At 65.5% G+C, this 14,862-nt stretch overlaps 1 protein-coding gene across 1 annotated transcript; it reads right to left on the bottom strand.

The window, feature by feature from the left end:
* Positions 1-7,934: 7,934 nt before the first annotated feature.
* On the bottom strand, positions 7,935-12,490 carry C1QTNF12 (C1q and TNF related 12). Its single transcript, XM_028108180.1, has 8 exons — positions 12,326-12,490; positions 9,869-9,985; positions 9,677-9,788; positions 9,436-9,587; positions 8,820-8,928; positions 8,519-8,609; positions 8,250-8,328; positions 7,935-8,033 (listed from the first exon to the last, which is right to left on the bottom strand). The coding sequence occupies exons 1-8, from the start codon at positions 12,488-12,490 to the stop codon at positions 7,935-7,937; spliced, it is 924 nt and encodes a 307-aa protein (XP_027963981.1).
* Positions 12,491-14,862: the final 2,372 nt, after the last annotated feature.

The raw sequence follows: 14,862 nt of genomic DNA, 5'->3' as shown, positions 1-14,862 counted from the left end.
GACTGCCCCACATCTGGCTTGGATGTCCACGTCCTGCTTGTGATATTGTCCAGTAGTTTTGCAAGACTCTGCCACTGGGGGAGACTGGGTGAGGGGCACGGCACCTCTAGTTGTCACAACTGCACTGAATTTACAATCATCTCAAAATTTTTAAAATTTAAAAATATATATATTACAACACTAATTCTAATACGAAAGAGAGAAACGTGGGACCCGAGAGAGACTCTGGAGGAGGCAGGGCGCCCTAGGATGGCCGGGCACCAGGAGGGGACCACACAGTCATGCTGGGGAGGGTAGTGTGGCTCCCAGAGGCAAGCCAGGAGCCCTGTGGCGAATGGGAGTTGGTGCAGTACCCCACCATCTGCCCTGTCCCCCAGATCTGAGCCAAGACCTCCCCTGCCCCCTCAGACCCCCCAAAAGCCTGGGTCCACCTGGTGTAACAGAGTTGGCAAGAGCTGAGAAGGATCAGGGACATGGTAGGGACTGAAGGAGATGGGGCCTACAGTGTGGGGGGGCTCCCCCTGGACACACACCTGCTGGAGGAGACCACGTGCCAACCGGGCTAGAGGCTCATAGTTGAGCCCTAGACTAGCATAGCTCCTGATGCCCACCGGCCCTCATCCCTCCCAGCTGCGTGTGCATCCCAGACCCCTCGCCTCTGGCTGGGTGGGCCTCCCAGAGCTCAGCACAGACCCTGCCTCCCAGGGGCAGGCCTCCCTCTGTCCAGCATCCGGGCTGGGAGGAGAGGGTCCTGCAGTGGGAGGAAGGGGCTGGCTGGGTCATGGCCAGAATCTGCAGGGTCCGACAGGGATGGCCAGTGTGCCCCTCAGCCCCCAACCTGACCCAGGCACCTGGTCCCCATTGTGAGACCTTTCGCCGTCTGGGGCCAAGGGAGCTCAGGGTTGCTGGCCAGAGACAGGCCTAAAGCAGGCCAAGCATCCAGCCCTGCTCAGGGCCGCCGGAGGAACCATGGAGAACCGCGTTCGAAGGCACCTGGGCTGCAGGTAGCCCGGTGAAGACCGCCTTACACCTAACTTGCTCCTTGGTGCTTGCACTCGGTCCCAGGGGCTTGGAGAGAGGCTTGGGCTGTTTTTCCTCCTAATAAGTATGCTTGGGGTTGAGCTGCGGCCTCCCTCCTGCCCGGAGTCCAGGGAGCAGGCGGAAGACCTCCTGTGTCTGTCCTAACACCAGGACCTGGCCTCAGAACAAACACTGGGCTCTTAAGGGGTTGCAGTCCAGGCCCTGGGGGTCTCCTCATTCCTGAGACCCTATGTCCCTCCACCCTTGGGTCCCCCCCCAGGGGTTACACCCCCCAGCCCCCACCCAGATGACCCTCCCCACAGCCTTGAGAGCTAACTCCTTCACCTGTCACCTGGCCTCTATGGACAAGCCCCTTCTTCAGGGCCAGGGTGGGCTCACCGCCAGCAGGGTTACCCCCAGAGTTCCCCCCTCCCCCACACACAACCACTCCCACTCACCCCCCACAGTCTCCTCTGACCCAGCCCCACTCCCAGCCCTTCCTGACCCCCATCTCCCCTGTAGATGGTGCTCTTGGCTCCCCATCCCTCCCCAGTCCCCCTCTGAGACCCTCACAGCCTCCAGCAGAAGCCCCAGCACGACCTGCCACGGCCACACTGCACTGACTGCTTCAGAGATTTCCCAAAGCAAACAGAACCCACCACCCACATGTCCTGGGGCCCGCATGCCCCGGGCAGTGTCCTCTGCTGGGCATCTCTGGAGCCACCACCCCTTCCTCCCTGAGGACCCTGAGCCTCCCGCACTGTGGGGTCCCACAGGAGGTTCTGCAGTGGATGGGGCGGCCTGAGGGGTGGTAGCAGGTGAGGAGAGTGGGAGGGGGGACTGACAGCCTCAGGTCTTTGCTCAGTGCTGTGCTCTGCCCACGGCCTGGGGCTGGTGGGGATCACAGAGGCTGATGGCCATCAATGCAGGGCAGCCGGGCGCCTGGGTGGCTCAGTTGGTTGGGCGACTGCCTTCGGCTCGCGTCGTGATCCTGGAGTCCCGGGATCGAGTCCCGCGTCGGGCTCCCTGCTCGGCGGGGGGTCTGCTTCTCTCTCTGACTCTCTCCCCTCTCATGCTCTCTCTCTCTATCTCATTCTCTCTCTCAAATAAATAAATAAAATCTTAAAAAAAAAAAAAAATGCAGGGCAGCCACTCCCAGCTCCTGACCTTCCCCTAGACCCTGAGGCGCCCAGAACAGGACACGGGAAATGAATGAAAACAGGACAGATAAGCAACTCCATGAGGCTAGGGCAGGGCCCCAGGGCCGGGGGGGGTGGGGGGGGTGGGGGGGGCGGGGGGGGGGCCTGTTCTGGGAGGTCCCAGGGATTTGGAAGGCCATTCTGGATGTTAGCCTCAGGTGCCCAAGTCCAAAGACCAGGCGGAGGTGTGGCCCTCGGTCTGAGCACCAGCAGGTGTCCAGGGGTCCATCGAGCCCCGTCCAACTGGTGGGGTCCTGGAGAGAGTGCCAAGCCTGACGGTGGCGTCAGCCAAGTTGCTTTCAGGAGACCCAGCCTCTGCAGAGATGGGGAGAGAGTAGCTCCTGCCCCTCCCCTTAACAGAGACTTGAAGGCTTTACCTGGGCCATCTCGGGAGTAGGGGCGCGGCAGGGGGGACCCCAGGAAGTGATGAGGGTCAGGGTCTCTACAGAGCGGTCTCCACTTGGCTTGGAGATGAAAACCACCCGAGAACACACACCCCAACCCTAGGAAGGGGACCCTGGCAGCTGGGTGGGCAGCCAGAACTGGAATCTGGGGAGGCCTGGGCAGGTGGGAGCCGCAGGGGAGGCAAGGGGCAGCAGCTCGGCTGGCCACTCAGCAGGATGGTCAGGGGCCCTCCCACGCACATCTGGGGCCAGCAGGTGGTGGTGCCCAGAGTGGCGTCCATGCACAGGTGCCCCTGTTGACCCTGGCCCCAGGTCCCTGCACTTCCCCTGCACATGGCCCTAGGCCCCTTCTGCTATAGCCAGCAGGGTCCACCAAGCAGCTCAGCTGGTTGTGGTGCTGGGTGTTGCTCCAGGTCAGGGCGAAGCCAGGGCCATGGGTGGCCTGGACAGCGTACTGCTCTGCCCACTGGTTGGAGCCTGGACCCTGGACTGCTCTGTCCTCAAACGATACACCACAGGCAGTGGCCGGCCAGACAGGAAGCCTGCGAAGACCCTCACTCAGATCCCGCCTCTCACCGACCCAGGGCCTGACCCAGCCTGGTGACCCGAGGAGAAGGAAACCCAAGCCCTGCCCCCTCCTTCCAGCGGCATTCTTGGATCTTGACGGCCCAGCCCCCAAGGGGCCCCTGCACCTGATAGAGGCACCCACTTGATCCTACAAAGGGAGTGACGGAAAGCAGGCCGAGCCGGGCTCGAGCCTGCAACAGCGAGGCACCTGTGTCAGGCCCTCCCGCCACAGGAGAAGGATCGGACAACCCCCACGGTGAAGGCGCATCCTGCTGTGAGGGACCCCAGGCTGCTGGGGCCCGGCTGGGTGGGAGGGACTCAGGCCTACAGCAGGGGGCCAGCAGGGGCCGGGAGGCAGGCAAGGGGCCCCGGGGAGGCTGAGTGGTTGCTTCTGGAGATGCTTTACGTCAGAAATGGAGTTTTGCTTGGCCCTCTGACACCCTTCCTGTTCGCTCCTGTTCTCGCTGCCACCCCCTCACATACCCAGGTTCCGACAGAGCAGCCTGGAGGGACCGCAAGTGCAGCTGGGGGTCCCTCCTACCCTCGAAGCTGCCTGGGTGTGTGTGTGACATGCCGGCTGTTGCAAAACTGACGTTATCACACCAGAGGAACCCATGAGTCACTGCCCCGGAGCAGGGGCTGCACCCCAAACCCTCCTAACAAAGGCCTTTTGTCCCCAGGCCGGCCCGTGCACACGGTCAGATGCACGAGCGGGCAGGCATGCCGATGGCAGCCGGAGGCACAGACATGGGTCAGGGCTGTGCTCTTGACACCTGGACATGTTCCCAGTCCTCGTGGGCCCAGCTGCACGGTCTGGGCTCTGGGAGACCCGGGGATGCTGAAGGCCTCTGCTCTTGGGTCAGCTCAGGTGCCCGGGGCTAGAGCCCCAGCAGCTGGCTGACCCTGGGGCAGGACCCTCAGGCCAGGGAGCGCTCAGAGCCCATAGGGCGCACTGGCCAAGCCCAGTCAGTGAGCAAGACCCCAGGGAGGCAGCGCCCCACCCTGGCCCCCAGCTCCCGTCTCAAGAGGGTTCCCTGGCCTTAGATCAGCGCTCTGTGTCCAAGACAGAGTCCTCAGGTGAGACAGGGCTCCCTGCTGCCCGCAGGGAGCTTCTGCCCCAGGGCAGTGTGCTCGGAGCCCCTCCTTGGGGTAAGGAATCCCTGTCCCTTGCCGCCATCCCCCAGAGTCCCCGGCCATCCCCCAGAGTCCCCGGCCATCACAGTGAGCCCGGCCCGAGGTTCACCACCCCAGGGTCCAGCGGTTTTGTGACCATCAGCACGGTCCAGCCAGCTGGCCTCCCTGACGCCAAGGACCCCAAGCACAGCCGTTTCCCAAGCTCAGCGACCGGCTGGCCAGGGGCGCCAGCCACTAGGTCCTGGACACCTGTCCTGTGTTTGCTCAAGGGCCCTGGCAATTCCAGCTTAACAAAGAAAGTCCTTGCCCCAGGCAGGGTTAGAAGAGACACAGAGACCACCGCTCCAAGGCAGAGACACCATCCCAGCCACAGCCAGGACAGCTGGTCAGCACAGGGGGCCTGGGGACAGGCAGAGAGAGAAGTACAGAAACTGCCCCCCAGACCCCCGCACCCCCAGGCCACATCTCAGTCCCCGGCCCAGGTCACAGGAGTCAGGACGTCTGGCCTGGGAGTGAGAACCTCCCAGGTGTGCTCGGAGGAACCTGGCTGGGGAGAGGTAGCCACCCTTGGAACAGCCCCCGCTCACCAGCCGCAGGCCCAACCTGTAGGGGCGAAGTCAGACCCAAAGCTGGGCCAGGGCCTGGCTGTATGCTAACGTCCACGCTTCTGGCAGGGACCCCAGGGCCCAGGTGAGGGCGGGGGGCCTCTTCTGCAAGCCTCAGCCCTACACTGTCCCATCCCTCAGCCGCACAGAGAATCATGGGGTGAGGGAACAGGCGGCCTTCTAGCTCAAAGCCTGGAACCGCCCCCCCCCCAACGCCCCTCCAGGCTCGGGCCACAGACCTAGGGTGGGGCCTGGCTGCTAAGCTATAGCGGTTTCTCCCGGCCCCCAGGAGCACTTCCCAGCTGTCCTGAACCAGACACCCGCATTCCTGTCTGCACTCAAACCAGACAGCGCACCCAGGGCGCGGGATGGCCAGGCTATGGCCCAACACTGAGACACCCCCTCCCCCAGGGTCCCAAGGCCTACCGTGGGGCCAAGAGGGGCCAGTCAGTGGCAGTGCAGGGCTAGGGGAATCCCAGAGGAAGCGTGCTCCCTCCCAGGAGCCCCTACCTAGTACAGCAGAGCCCCGAGCCCTGCCTGGCAAGCCCCAGGGTCAGATGGAGGTTCTGGGAAGTGAGCCCTAAAGGAGGTCAGTGAGGTCAGCCCACTACTTCCCGCTGCTCCCGGGTAGGGTTCGGGGTCAAGGGTCAACCCAAGGCCATCCAGAGCTGTATGGCCACTCCGGCTCTGGCCCCAGCCAGACACTCAGGCCACTCCAAAACACAGCTACAAATCCAGAGAGGCCAGGCCGGGAAAAGGACCCCATCTCCCAGGCTCTCCCACTCCCTGGAGACCCCGCTCAGGCTGGGCATCACCCCAAGGGCCCAGGGCCACTTAGGGGGCTCCAGACCCCTCCCCAGGCTGCGGGGAGCTTTTCAAACACCAGTTTGGGTTGAGGGCAACACGGCAGCGAGGTTCCACTGAAGTAGGTCCCAGAGTCGGCTACTTAAGAATCTTCATCTTCTCCATTTGACAGAAGGCCGCTCTCCCTTGTATCTGTGGGGCCAGTACCTGGGTCTGGAAGGCAGGCTGTGCCTTTGGGAGCCTCACTCTGCACCGGCCCCTTGCTCACACTGGGAGTCCAGCCTGTGTCCTTGGGGGCCTGTCTGAGCTTGGGGCCTGAACCCTGGGCCCCCTCAGCTCACAACCCTCGATGCTGTACGGTAGCCATCGTGGCCAACCGCAGCCCCCCATGCCTTTGCTCCCACACCCTCAGCCATGGAGGCTCAACTGGAGACACAGCACATTCCAGGGGAATTATAGCTAGGTGGCTAATGACCTCTGATTAGGGTGGCAGAAACAGGGAGGAAGCCCAGACAGACCTGGAGGCAGGTGCAATCGCGTGGCGGGCCCGGGGCCCTGGCCACCTGGCCACCGTGGGCTCCAAGGGGCCGGCCTGGTTTGTCCTTCATGTCCTCGCCTCTCTCATCTGTCATCCCCTGTCTGTCACTCTCTGTGGACCCTGGGCCCCATCCCTGGGTCTGGGTCTCCATCTCTGTCGTCACAGTCCCCAAAGCACGTCCGGATACCGTGAGAGCTGTCTCCTCCTGGACCTGACCAGGCAGGGCACTGGCCGGCGTCGCAGGACCTGCAGGGGAGTGGGGGGAGCCCCCTGGATGCAGTGAGGCCCCAGGCACGGCTGGGAGTCCGGCTGGGCGCTGGGCACCACCTTTCAGCATCCCCGTCCCGTTTCCCCCCTGTAAACGGGTGTCCGGCATGGACAGTGCCCACGGCCAAGCCTAGCGCAGGACCTCAATAATGGGAAGTGGGAGACAGTGCCCCCTCCCGAGTTTCCGCCTCCCCGGTGTGCCCCTCCTCTCCCAACCTCCCCAGAAAAGCACCCGTGCCGCGCCCCCCATCTCCGCACGCTGCTCAGACCAGGCCGGCGCCTGCAGCCACCGTGAAGCAGAGACGCCCCCAACTCGGCCCCCCGCCCCTGACGCCACCCTGGGGCGACCAGGGAGAGAGGTGAGGACGGGTCATCGGCCAAGCCTGTTGCTGTGGGGGCTGGCGCCAGCCCGGCACCAGCACTCTCCTGCCTCATTACTCAGCGGGCTGCAGGGAGGGTCCCCAAGGGGAGGGGCTGGATAATGGCTCTCTCCGGCTCGGATCTCTTCCCGCCCTGCCTCCCCCTCCTTGCCCCTTGAGCCAGCAGGCAGACCCGGGGGCCCTTGTCCTCCCCGCCCCCTGCCCATCCCTGCTCAGCCCTGGAGAGGGGGCTTCAGGCCCTGCCCCCAGCCCCCAGGCATCTGTGGAGGGGCCAGGACCTGGCCTGGCCCCCGGCCCCCGAGGTGGGGCCGCCTGCTGAGGGCCCAGGTGCCAACCAGAGATCGTATCTCCGCAGCTCTGCAGAGGCCCGGACATCCCAAGACCAATTTACATTCTTTGGTCTGGGTTCGCTGGAGCCAAAACAGGGTGGGGGTAGAGAGCCCCAAATCCACAGGAGCCGCAGGCAGGGCCTTGGCCACCCCACCTGGGGTTTGTACGGGCCGCCGGGAGTGGAGGGGTGCCCTTGGCCCCGCCCCGCAAACGCATGCGCACTCAGCACACTGGGGGTGAGGCGCACCGCCCTCTGGGTTCACGTATGCAGCCCTGTGCGGGGGGGGGGGGGGGGGGGGGGGGGGGCCCCCACCCGTGTGCTCCCTGCGCCTGCCCCCGCCGGACAAGGCCCTCCCAAGGGCTCCCCACCTTGCTCTCTGCACCCCAGACAGGGACAGCACACGGCGTGTGGCTGCCATCTGACTCACCGCCTTCGGGGACTTCTGGTGCCCCAGGCTGAATGGGTCTGGGCCCCTGACCCTGCAGGTGTCCATAGGCCACCGCCTCCAAGACTGGACATGAGACCACATGTCCTTCCGGGGCTGCACCCCCACCCCTTCCTCCACGACGACTCAGTATCCAGGAGACAGGGAGGACTGAGAGCTCTTTATTGCTCTGACCACAGGTTTAACAGAGGACAGTGGGTGCATGAGGGCCAGCAGGTGCTCTTGGCCCCTGTCTGGCCCTCACGTGCCCAGGAGCAGGCCGGAGAAGCTGGAGCCACTCTGGATGGTGAGGGTTGTCCCGGAGCCGTTGTCCACAAAGACGGAGGCATACTGTCCAGCCTGCAGACACCCCACAATGGGCACACCCCACCCACGGCGCCCGCCTGCCCAGGGGGCAGCGTATGGAGGAATGAAGCTCGAGCCCCACCAGGCCGCACCCACCCTGGGGGTCACATGGCCAATGTCCGTCCACTTGCTAGGTTGCGCAGTGCCAGGCCAAGGCTCCACCCCTTGGGTGGAGGACCCCTCCCCACCCATCCAGCCCTCCAGCCTCACCTGCAATTGCAGCAGCCCCTCCACATGCACGGTGAAGACCCTGCCTCGGCTCTCCAGGCCTGAGATGGCCTCCAGGGACCTGGACGCGGCGCCGCAGGGCGAGGGTGAAGGCACGCTGGCTGTGGGGCCAGCCCCTCCCCCGCCCCGGCTACACAGCTCTGTGTCTGGAGCAGCCCCTTCCCTCTCCCCGGGCAGGACAGTCCAGCCTTGGGCACCACCCCCTGCGGCCCCCGCAGCATCAAGAGTGCCCGCAAGGAAGGCCCACTCACGTGTGTCGATGACACAGGGACTCAATGCAGACGAGCACCCGCACTGTGTCCCTAGCCCGCGGCCGCGCCCTGCCCTGCAGCTCCCTGTGGTCTGTGGAGACAGGCCCAGCCTGCAGCAGCCCCCAGGGAGGACAGAGCAGAGAGGGGTGGTGGCTAGACTGCCAGGGGCGGGCCCAGGAGCGGCTGAGGGCTGGGGGAGAGTGGGCCCTGAGTGAGAACCCCCCTCCCCTGCGGGAGGTGGGGATGGAACGGGAGGCACCTCTTCAATGGGACCCAGGCCTGGGGGCTGGCCCCCACTCACCCACATGCAGGCTGGCGGAAAACTGGAAGATGGCCGTCACTGGGGCTGTGAACCGGCCCGAGGCCAGGCTCAAGCCAGACCCCCGCAGGAAGGCGCCCTGGGCCGTGGGCTAGAGGGATAGCAGGTGAAGAGCCGGCTGCAGGGCCTGGGCCCTCATCTTGCACATCCAGCCTGGGGGAGGGGCCTGTGACCAACAGCTGCCCCCCCCCCCCCACCAAGCAGGGCCCAGGTGGGCAGGATGGGGTGGGGGGAACCTGTGTGTCTTCGCCCACCTGGGCCTCAGGGCACAGGCTCCAGGCCCCAAGGGATGGATGAGCGAACCCTCAAGAGCCCCCACCAGGGAGGGCATCCCTGGCTCCTGGCCACCTTGGACCCCACCCAAAGTCATGGCACACGGGACGCGCTAACCCTGACCCAGGTCACCTCCTCCCCCCCTGACCCCCGCGCCTGGCTCCCCCAGGCGCCCCCTGCGTGTATGTGCTGGGTGTGAGCCCTGCCCAGCAGTGGGGAGCCGACCCAGCACCCTGCCCACCCCCCCACTGGCCCCTGCTGGCATTGAGGAGGGCCTTCAGCAGACGCCCCGAGCAGACCAGGGCTCGCCCCCACGTGCACTCACAGCCTGGAAGCCATGCAGCTCCACCAGCGTCTTCTCGTCCACCACCATGGGGCCCTTCAGTGCACAGTGGAAAGCCTCGGCCACCAGCCGCCCCCCTGTCCCCTCAGGCAGCAATGGGCCCAGCAGCCCCAAGAACCGGCGCTCGGTGGCCTCTGTGGGGAAAAGGGTGAGGGCAGCGTCTTGGGGTTGGGGCGGTCACCCCCAGGGCCCAGGTGGGAAGAGTCCAGGACAGCAGCCTCACCTTTCAGCATCTCCTGAAACTCTCGCAGCAGGGCCTCCTGGGTGACTGTAGCACCGGGGGGTCCGGGGGGCCCGGGGGGTCCGGGGGGCCCGGGAGGGCCAGAGAGGCCTCGCTGGGCAGAGGCAGGAGAAAGTGAGGGTCCCAGTGGGAACCACAGCCACCCCTGCCCTGGGTTCAGACCCCGGGGCTCACCGACTTCTTGTCCCGGCCCCGGCACCGTGTCTTCGAGGCCCCCTCATCTGGCCGCCGGACGAAGTTCAGCCATGTCATGTGGGCGTCTGAGAACTCAGACCCCAGGACCTCAGGTGGCTGCAGGGCCAGGGGACAGAGCTGGTGTGCGGCCACGGGGCCCCTGAGTCCTGCCTTACTGCCCCAGTGAGGAGGGGAACTCGGCCCAGGCCACCTTGGGTAGGACTCAGGGCACACACAAGACACATGGCAATGGGACACCGCAGGCCACCCCTGGGGACCCAGACCAGGACACACGCGGCCAGGGCTTCCTTTGTGGAAGCCAGGACCTGATGTCCAGGCACCCTGGTTTGGTTCTGTGTTGGGGCAATTGTGTCCCTTCCCACCGCACCGGGTTCCCCAGCAGACAGGCACACCCATGTGCTCATGGGGCCAGCCCCACACGCCCCAACAGGTAGGCAGTAAAGAGCAGGAGCAAATTTTGGTGGGGCAGTGGGGGGGGGGGCTTCCCAAGAGCTTCAGAGCCACGCCAAGCTGGGGTGAGGACGGGCACAGGCTCTGCTTTGTGCTGGGCATCGGGGGTGTGAGCGGGCAGCCTTGGCACTCCTGCCGGCCCCGCCCCTCAGGCTCGGACCCAGGCCACAGCTGGCCAGCCCACCTGGCTGTTCAAGCAAGGTCTGGGAGGGGCAGAGCGGGGCTGCCTAAGACCATGCCCCCTCCACCCTCCAACCACCCCCTCCTAAGCCCAGTTTCTGCACCAGGACAGGCAGGAGAGTCAGGAGCACCCTAACCCCAAAGTCAAAGAAGGAGCACATCATGCTAAGTACGGGGGCGTGGGCTGAGGAGAGAGTCGGCCTGCCTCTGAGGAAATCTGCACGCCAGGCTCCAACAGGAAGCTCAGGAAATGGGCAGGAACGCAGCAGATGTTGGCCTGGCTGGGAGAGAGCCACCATCATGGGGCTAGCAGAGCCCTGGCCACTCTCGGAGAGCTGTTCCCGGCAGGGCAAGCTGAGAGGTCCTGACTCAGGCAGGTCCAGTCCAGCAGTCGGACCTCAGTCCCAAATATGGTAAGAGCCAGGTTCCCCGGGGCAGGTGCTGCCTCCTGACCCGGGAGGGCTAGGGCTTCTCAGCGGACCAGACAGGCCTCTATCCTGGGGGATGGGAGGGGCAGGAGGGTGGGGTGCCTCCCACCCCTGATCTGGGCCCCACCCAGAGAAGAGAGAGAAGCCAAGAATATTTGAATGTCCTGGTTCCTCGCATATCTGTTATCTGCCTGATCTCCTGGCTGCCACCCGCCCTAGCCACGCTTGAGGGACCCAGGAGCCTGGAGAGACAAGTCCATGAGTGGTGTCTAGGGGCCAAGGGGCAGGTGGAAGATGAGCCCACCCCTAGCAGAAAGAGCAGGGGTCCCAATGTCGGGGGAGGGCTGTCCTGGGGTATGTGTCCCATGGCAGCCCCCCACCATGGAGGCCCCTCCTGGAATATAGAGATTTGCCTGATTATCCCCAGACGGACCCGTGCCTGCCCCCAGAAGCTGTCGGTAGCCCACCCTTCTCTGGCTGGCAGGGCCCAAGGACTCACTCACTCTCCTCAGCCTGCCCATCTGGAAAATGGGGCCTCGGGCTCCAATGGGCTGCGTGGGCTGAGAGCAGCCGGGCTGGCCGCCGCAGAGACGCCCTTGGGAGGCGGGAGGCCAGGATCAAAGGCACGAGGGCGTGGGGGGGGTGGGGGAGCCTGTCCCAGCCCCTGCCTCTCCCTTTCCAGGCCTGCGGCCCCCAGGTGGACAGCTGTGTGAAACCACCGGGCCTGTGTGGGTGGGGTCAGTGCCAAGACGCCCTCAGGAGATGCCGGGCCCAAGAGGGTGGAGGGGACCGGGGCTGAGGCAGGTGCCAGGATCTCTTGTCTCAGAGGGGACCCCAGGGGCCGACCGAGGCCAGAGGGACTCCCAACGAGCAGAACACAGCCTGTGCCAGAGGCCATAGGGGGTGCTGGCTACACAGTGGGGGGTCAGGGCAAGGACCTCCAGCAAGCACAGAGCCCAGGCTAGCCTTAGCCTCTCCAGCCACTCAAGCTGTGGGGTACCTGGGCTCCCGACAAGGGGTCCAGGGCTCCCCCCCGCCCCACCCCACTCCTGAATTAGCAACTACACCCAAGGGCAGCAAGCTGCTAGAGGCACGTGGGACCTGGGGCTTCAAAGGGTTTGCTGCATCCCCTCTGGGAAGGCCCTCCCCTCCCCCCACCCTTCCCCTGGGCCCGGGGGACCCAGTGGCTGCCCCAAGAGCCACTGCAGCAAGTCCTGCCCAAAGCCCCACTGCACCAAGACAGGATGGGGAGGCCTGGAGGGCCGGGCAGGGCAGAGCCTGCGAGTGGGAGGACAGCCCAGAGCCGGGGTGGGGGGCGCCGCCTGAAGCCTGTGAGTGCGCGCACACCCGCACCCACGAGTAACCAGCCCGTGCGTACCTTGGGGGAGCGGAGCAGCCCCTCGCTGTTGGACGCGGTGGCCGTGGGGGGCTCTGTGCGCTGGCTGGGCTGCCGTGGCCTCTTGGGCTCCCGCCGTGCCCCGATGCCCCCAAGGAGCGTGACCTGCAGCCAGAGGACCGTGGCGGCGGCCCAAGCCCAGCGCATGGCGCCCAGCGGCTCCAGACCTTGGTGGCGGCTCAGCGCGGCGAGCGGGGACTCCCAGGTGTGCTCATGGGGGCGGCAGTGCAGCCAGCACTCAGGGCCCCCGGGGGGAGACACAGCCCCAGGGGGCGCCTAGCCGCCCCCCGTGCATGCGCAGGCAGGGCGAGCCTGGAGCAGCGGCTCGACGGGCACCACGACGGGCAGGCAACACAAGGGACCCGGCAGAGGCAGCCGCGCTCCTGGGATCCCGCAGGCTGGGGCCGGCGCCGGCCTCCCCTCACACGCAGTGCCCGGGCTGCCCGTGCACGCCGCCAAATAAGCCCTCCCCTCCTCCCCAAAACTCCAAGGGGGAGGGCTCACACTCTGCTGGTCTGCCAGCCAACAAGGGCTCCCCCGCCAGCCCGGGGGCGTGGACGGGGGCGTTAGGCTGCTGCAAGGGGCTGCACCTCCCCCGGGCGCTCCCTGCCTTTGGAAACAGCCCCCACCCTTCTCCAGGAGGGCCAGCTCACCCTGGAAACCAACACGAATTCACTCCACCCGCCTCCCAGCTAAGCTCCTGGCACCTCACACCCAGCCCCTTCAGGGTGGTGGCCCAGGAGGTCCCAGGGTAGGGACAAACTCCATCAGGACGGACAGCCCCATCTGCCCTTCCTACATATGACCCACCTCACTCAGCCCCTCCGGATCCTTCCAGCCCTACCACAGGCCCCCTCCAGGCCCTCTGACAGAGGTCCCCAGACCCCAGGGTGCCAGGGATGCCCGGAAGCCTGGCTCAGACCCTACTCCTTAGAAAGGTAGGACCTAGGAAGGACAGCTGACCTGCCGGGCTCCCAGCCTTGTCCTGGTCTAGGTGACCCTGGGCACTGGCCCTCCACTGGGGGTGAGCATGGCTAGCGAGGGGAGGGACTGACTGACCTCAGAGAAAGGCAGGGCGGGTGACCTGGCTGAGGCTGCCCGAGTCCCTCTACCCCCTCCCCTTCTCGGGGCACAAGGCCAACCCTTGCAGCCTGAGGGGGTGCCCTCACCCAACCAGGCCTCTTGGCTCCCTGCTGTCCTGAGCCAGCAGGGGAAAGGGACATGAGTCCCCAGGCCTTTGCAATCTGGAGTTCAGCACGACGGTGAGCCCTGCCAGAGGAGCCTGCTCCCTCCACAGCTGTCCAGCCCAAGGAGAGGGAGCACAAGATTTCCCCCCAGCTGGACCTGAAAACCAGTGGGTGGGTCCCCAGGGAGAGTTAGGGCCCTTCCTTAACCACCTGCCCACTGTAGGCAACAGGATGACCAGGGCCAGCTCAAGCCAACAAAACCTTGCAGAGTCAGTCGCCACGAAACGGGGGCCCGGGGGGGCTGACCGCTGCCCCTCAGTGGACCAGGACTAGGAACGGTCAGAGCCATGGCTAGGTCCCAGAGGAGCTGCTGCTTGCAGTGCAGTCTAGAGGAAGCAGGGCACACTGGTCCTAGTGGACAGCCTGAGAGTCTTCCTCCCGGCACTCCTCAATTTCCAGACGTCCACTAGGAACGATGAAGGCAGACCCCAGCCCCAGACCATGTCCATGGCCACTACAGGCACAGCTGCCCCAGAAACCAGCCTGGTGGGGAAGATGTGAGGAGAGTCAGCCTGGGGTCATCCATCCCCCTCCTGGTTCAGGCAGAGGTGGTCTGGCCCAGGGACAACAGTGGGCAGTTATGGCGAAGTCCAAGGTCGCTGCTGGAGCCTCAGCTCTTCCGGGTGTCCAGCTGGTGAGCCGGCTCCCAATGCCTGGGTCTTGAAGGGGGCCACGCTGCAGAAGATCCCCTTGTGCTCTGCCCGGCTGGAACCCTGGATGTGACCTGCACCCAACACCAAGTCAGGAAGGTAGCCCAGGAGACTCCGCTGAGCTGCTAGACCCCTCCTGGGGTGCCCAGGAGGCTGGGCACCTGATGGCCCAATCCGTCAGGGCTTCAGTGTGTCCGCAGAGTGCCAGGGGCAATGCACCATCTCCGACTGGCTGCTGTGTGGGCACCGCCAACCGGCCAGCTTCCAGCACGGTCCTACAGGCAGGTCGACCTACAGCAGACCACCTCTGAAGCTAGATGGGGGAGCCACACGGCAGTGGGCCTCAAAACAGGCCCAGCCATGGCTGAACCATGGGTTCTGCTCCCATCCCCAGGCACCTCGACAATCAGCAGGAAGCGGGAGCCACTTCGCTGGCCCAATGGTTCACGAGTCGCAGCAGAGCTGTGCTCTACAGGGGGACGTGGCCCCCTTGGGCTCGGGTCCAGTGTCAGGAAGCAGCTCTTTGCTCTTCAGTGCCCCCTCCCCCTCTCCCCTGCAGCCCATGGTTCCTCCCGGCGGCCAGGCTCCCACCGGGCGCACAGGAGCTGCCTGGAAAACCACC

Source organism: Eumetopias jubatus, unplaced genomic scaffold (assembly GCF_037043125.1).
Source record: "Eumetopias jubatus isolate StellerSeaLion01/CBP00866 unplaced genomic scaffold, mEumJub1_p1.0 scaffold_4, whole genome shotgun sequence".
Classification (NCBI taxonomy): domain Eukaryota; kingdom Metazoa; phylum Chordata; class Mammalia; order Carnivora; family Otariidae; genus Eumetopias; species Eumetopias jubatus.
Note: the sequence above shows the minus strand (reverse complement) of the source record. Positions and strands in the feature narration are given on the sequence as shown.

What these genes read in the sequence shown, in the direction of transcription:
- C1QTNF12 (XM_028108180.1), bottom strand. Translation starts at nt 12,490, where the DNA reads ATGCGCTGGGCTTGGGCCGCCGCCACGGTCCTCTGGCTGCAGGTCACG. An exon ending in GGCTGCTCCGCTCCCCCAAG is followed by an intron (nt 9,986 to 12,325) that starts GTACGCACGGGC and finishes CTGGCCCTGCAG; the next exon opens with CCACCTGAGGTCCTGGGGTC. An exon ending in TTCCGCCAGCCTGCATGTGG is followed by an intron (nt 8,610 to 8,819) that starts GTGAGTGGGGGC and finishes CTGTCTCCACAG; the next exon opens with ACCACAGGGAGCTGCAGGGC.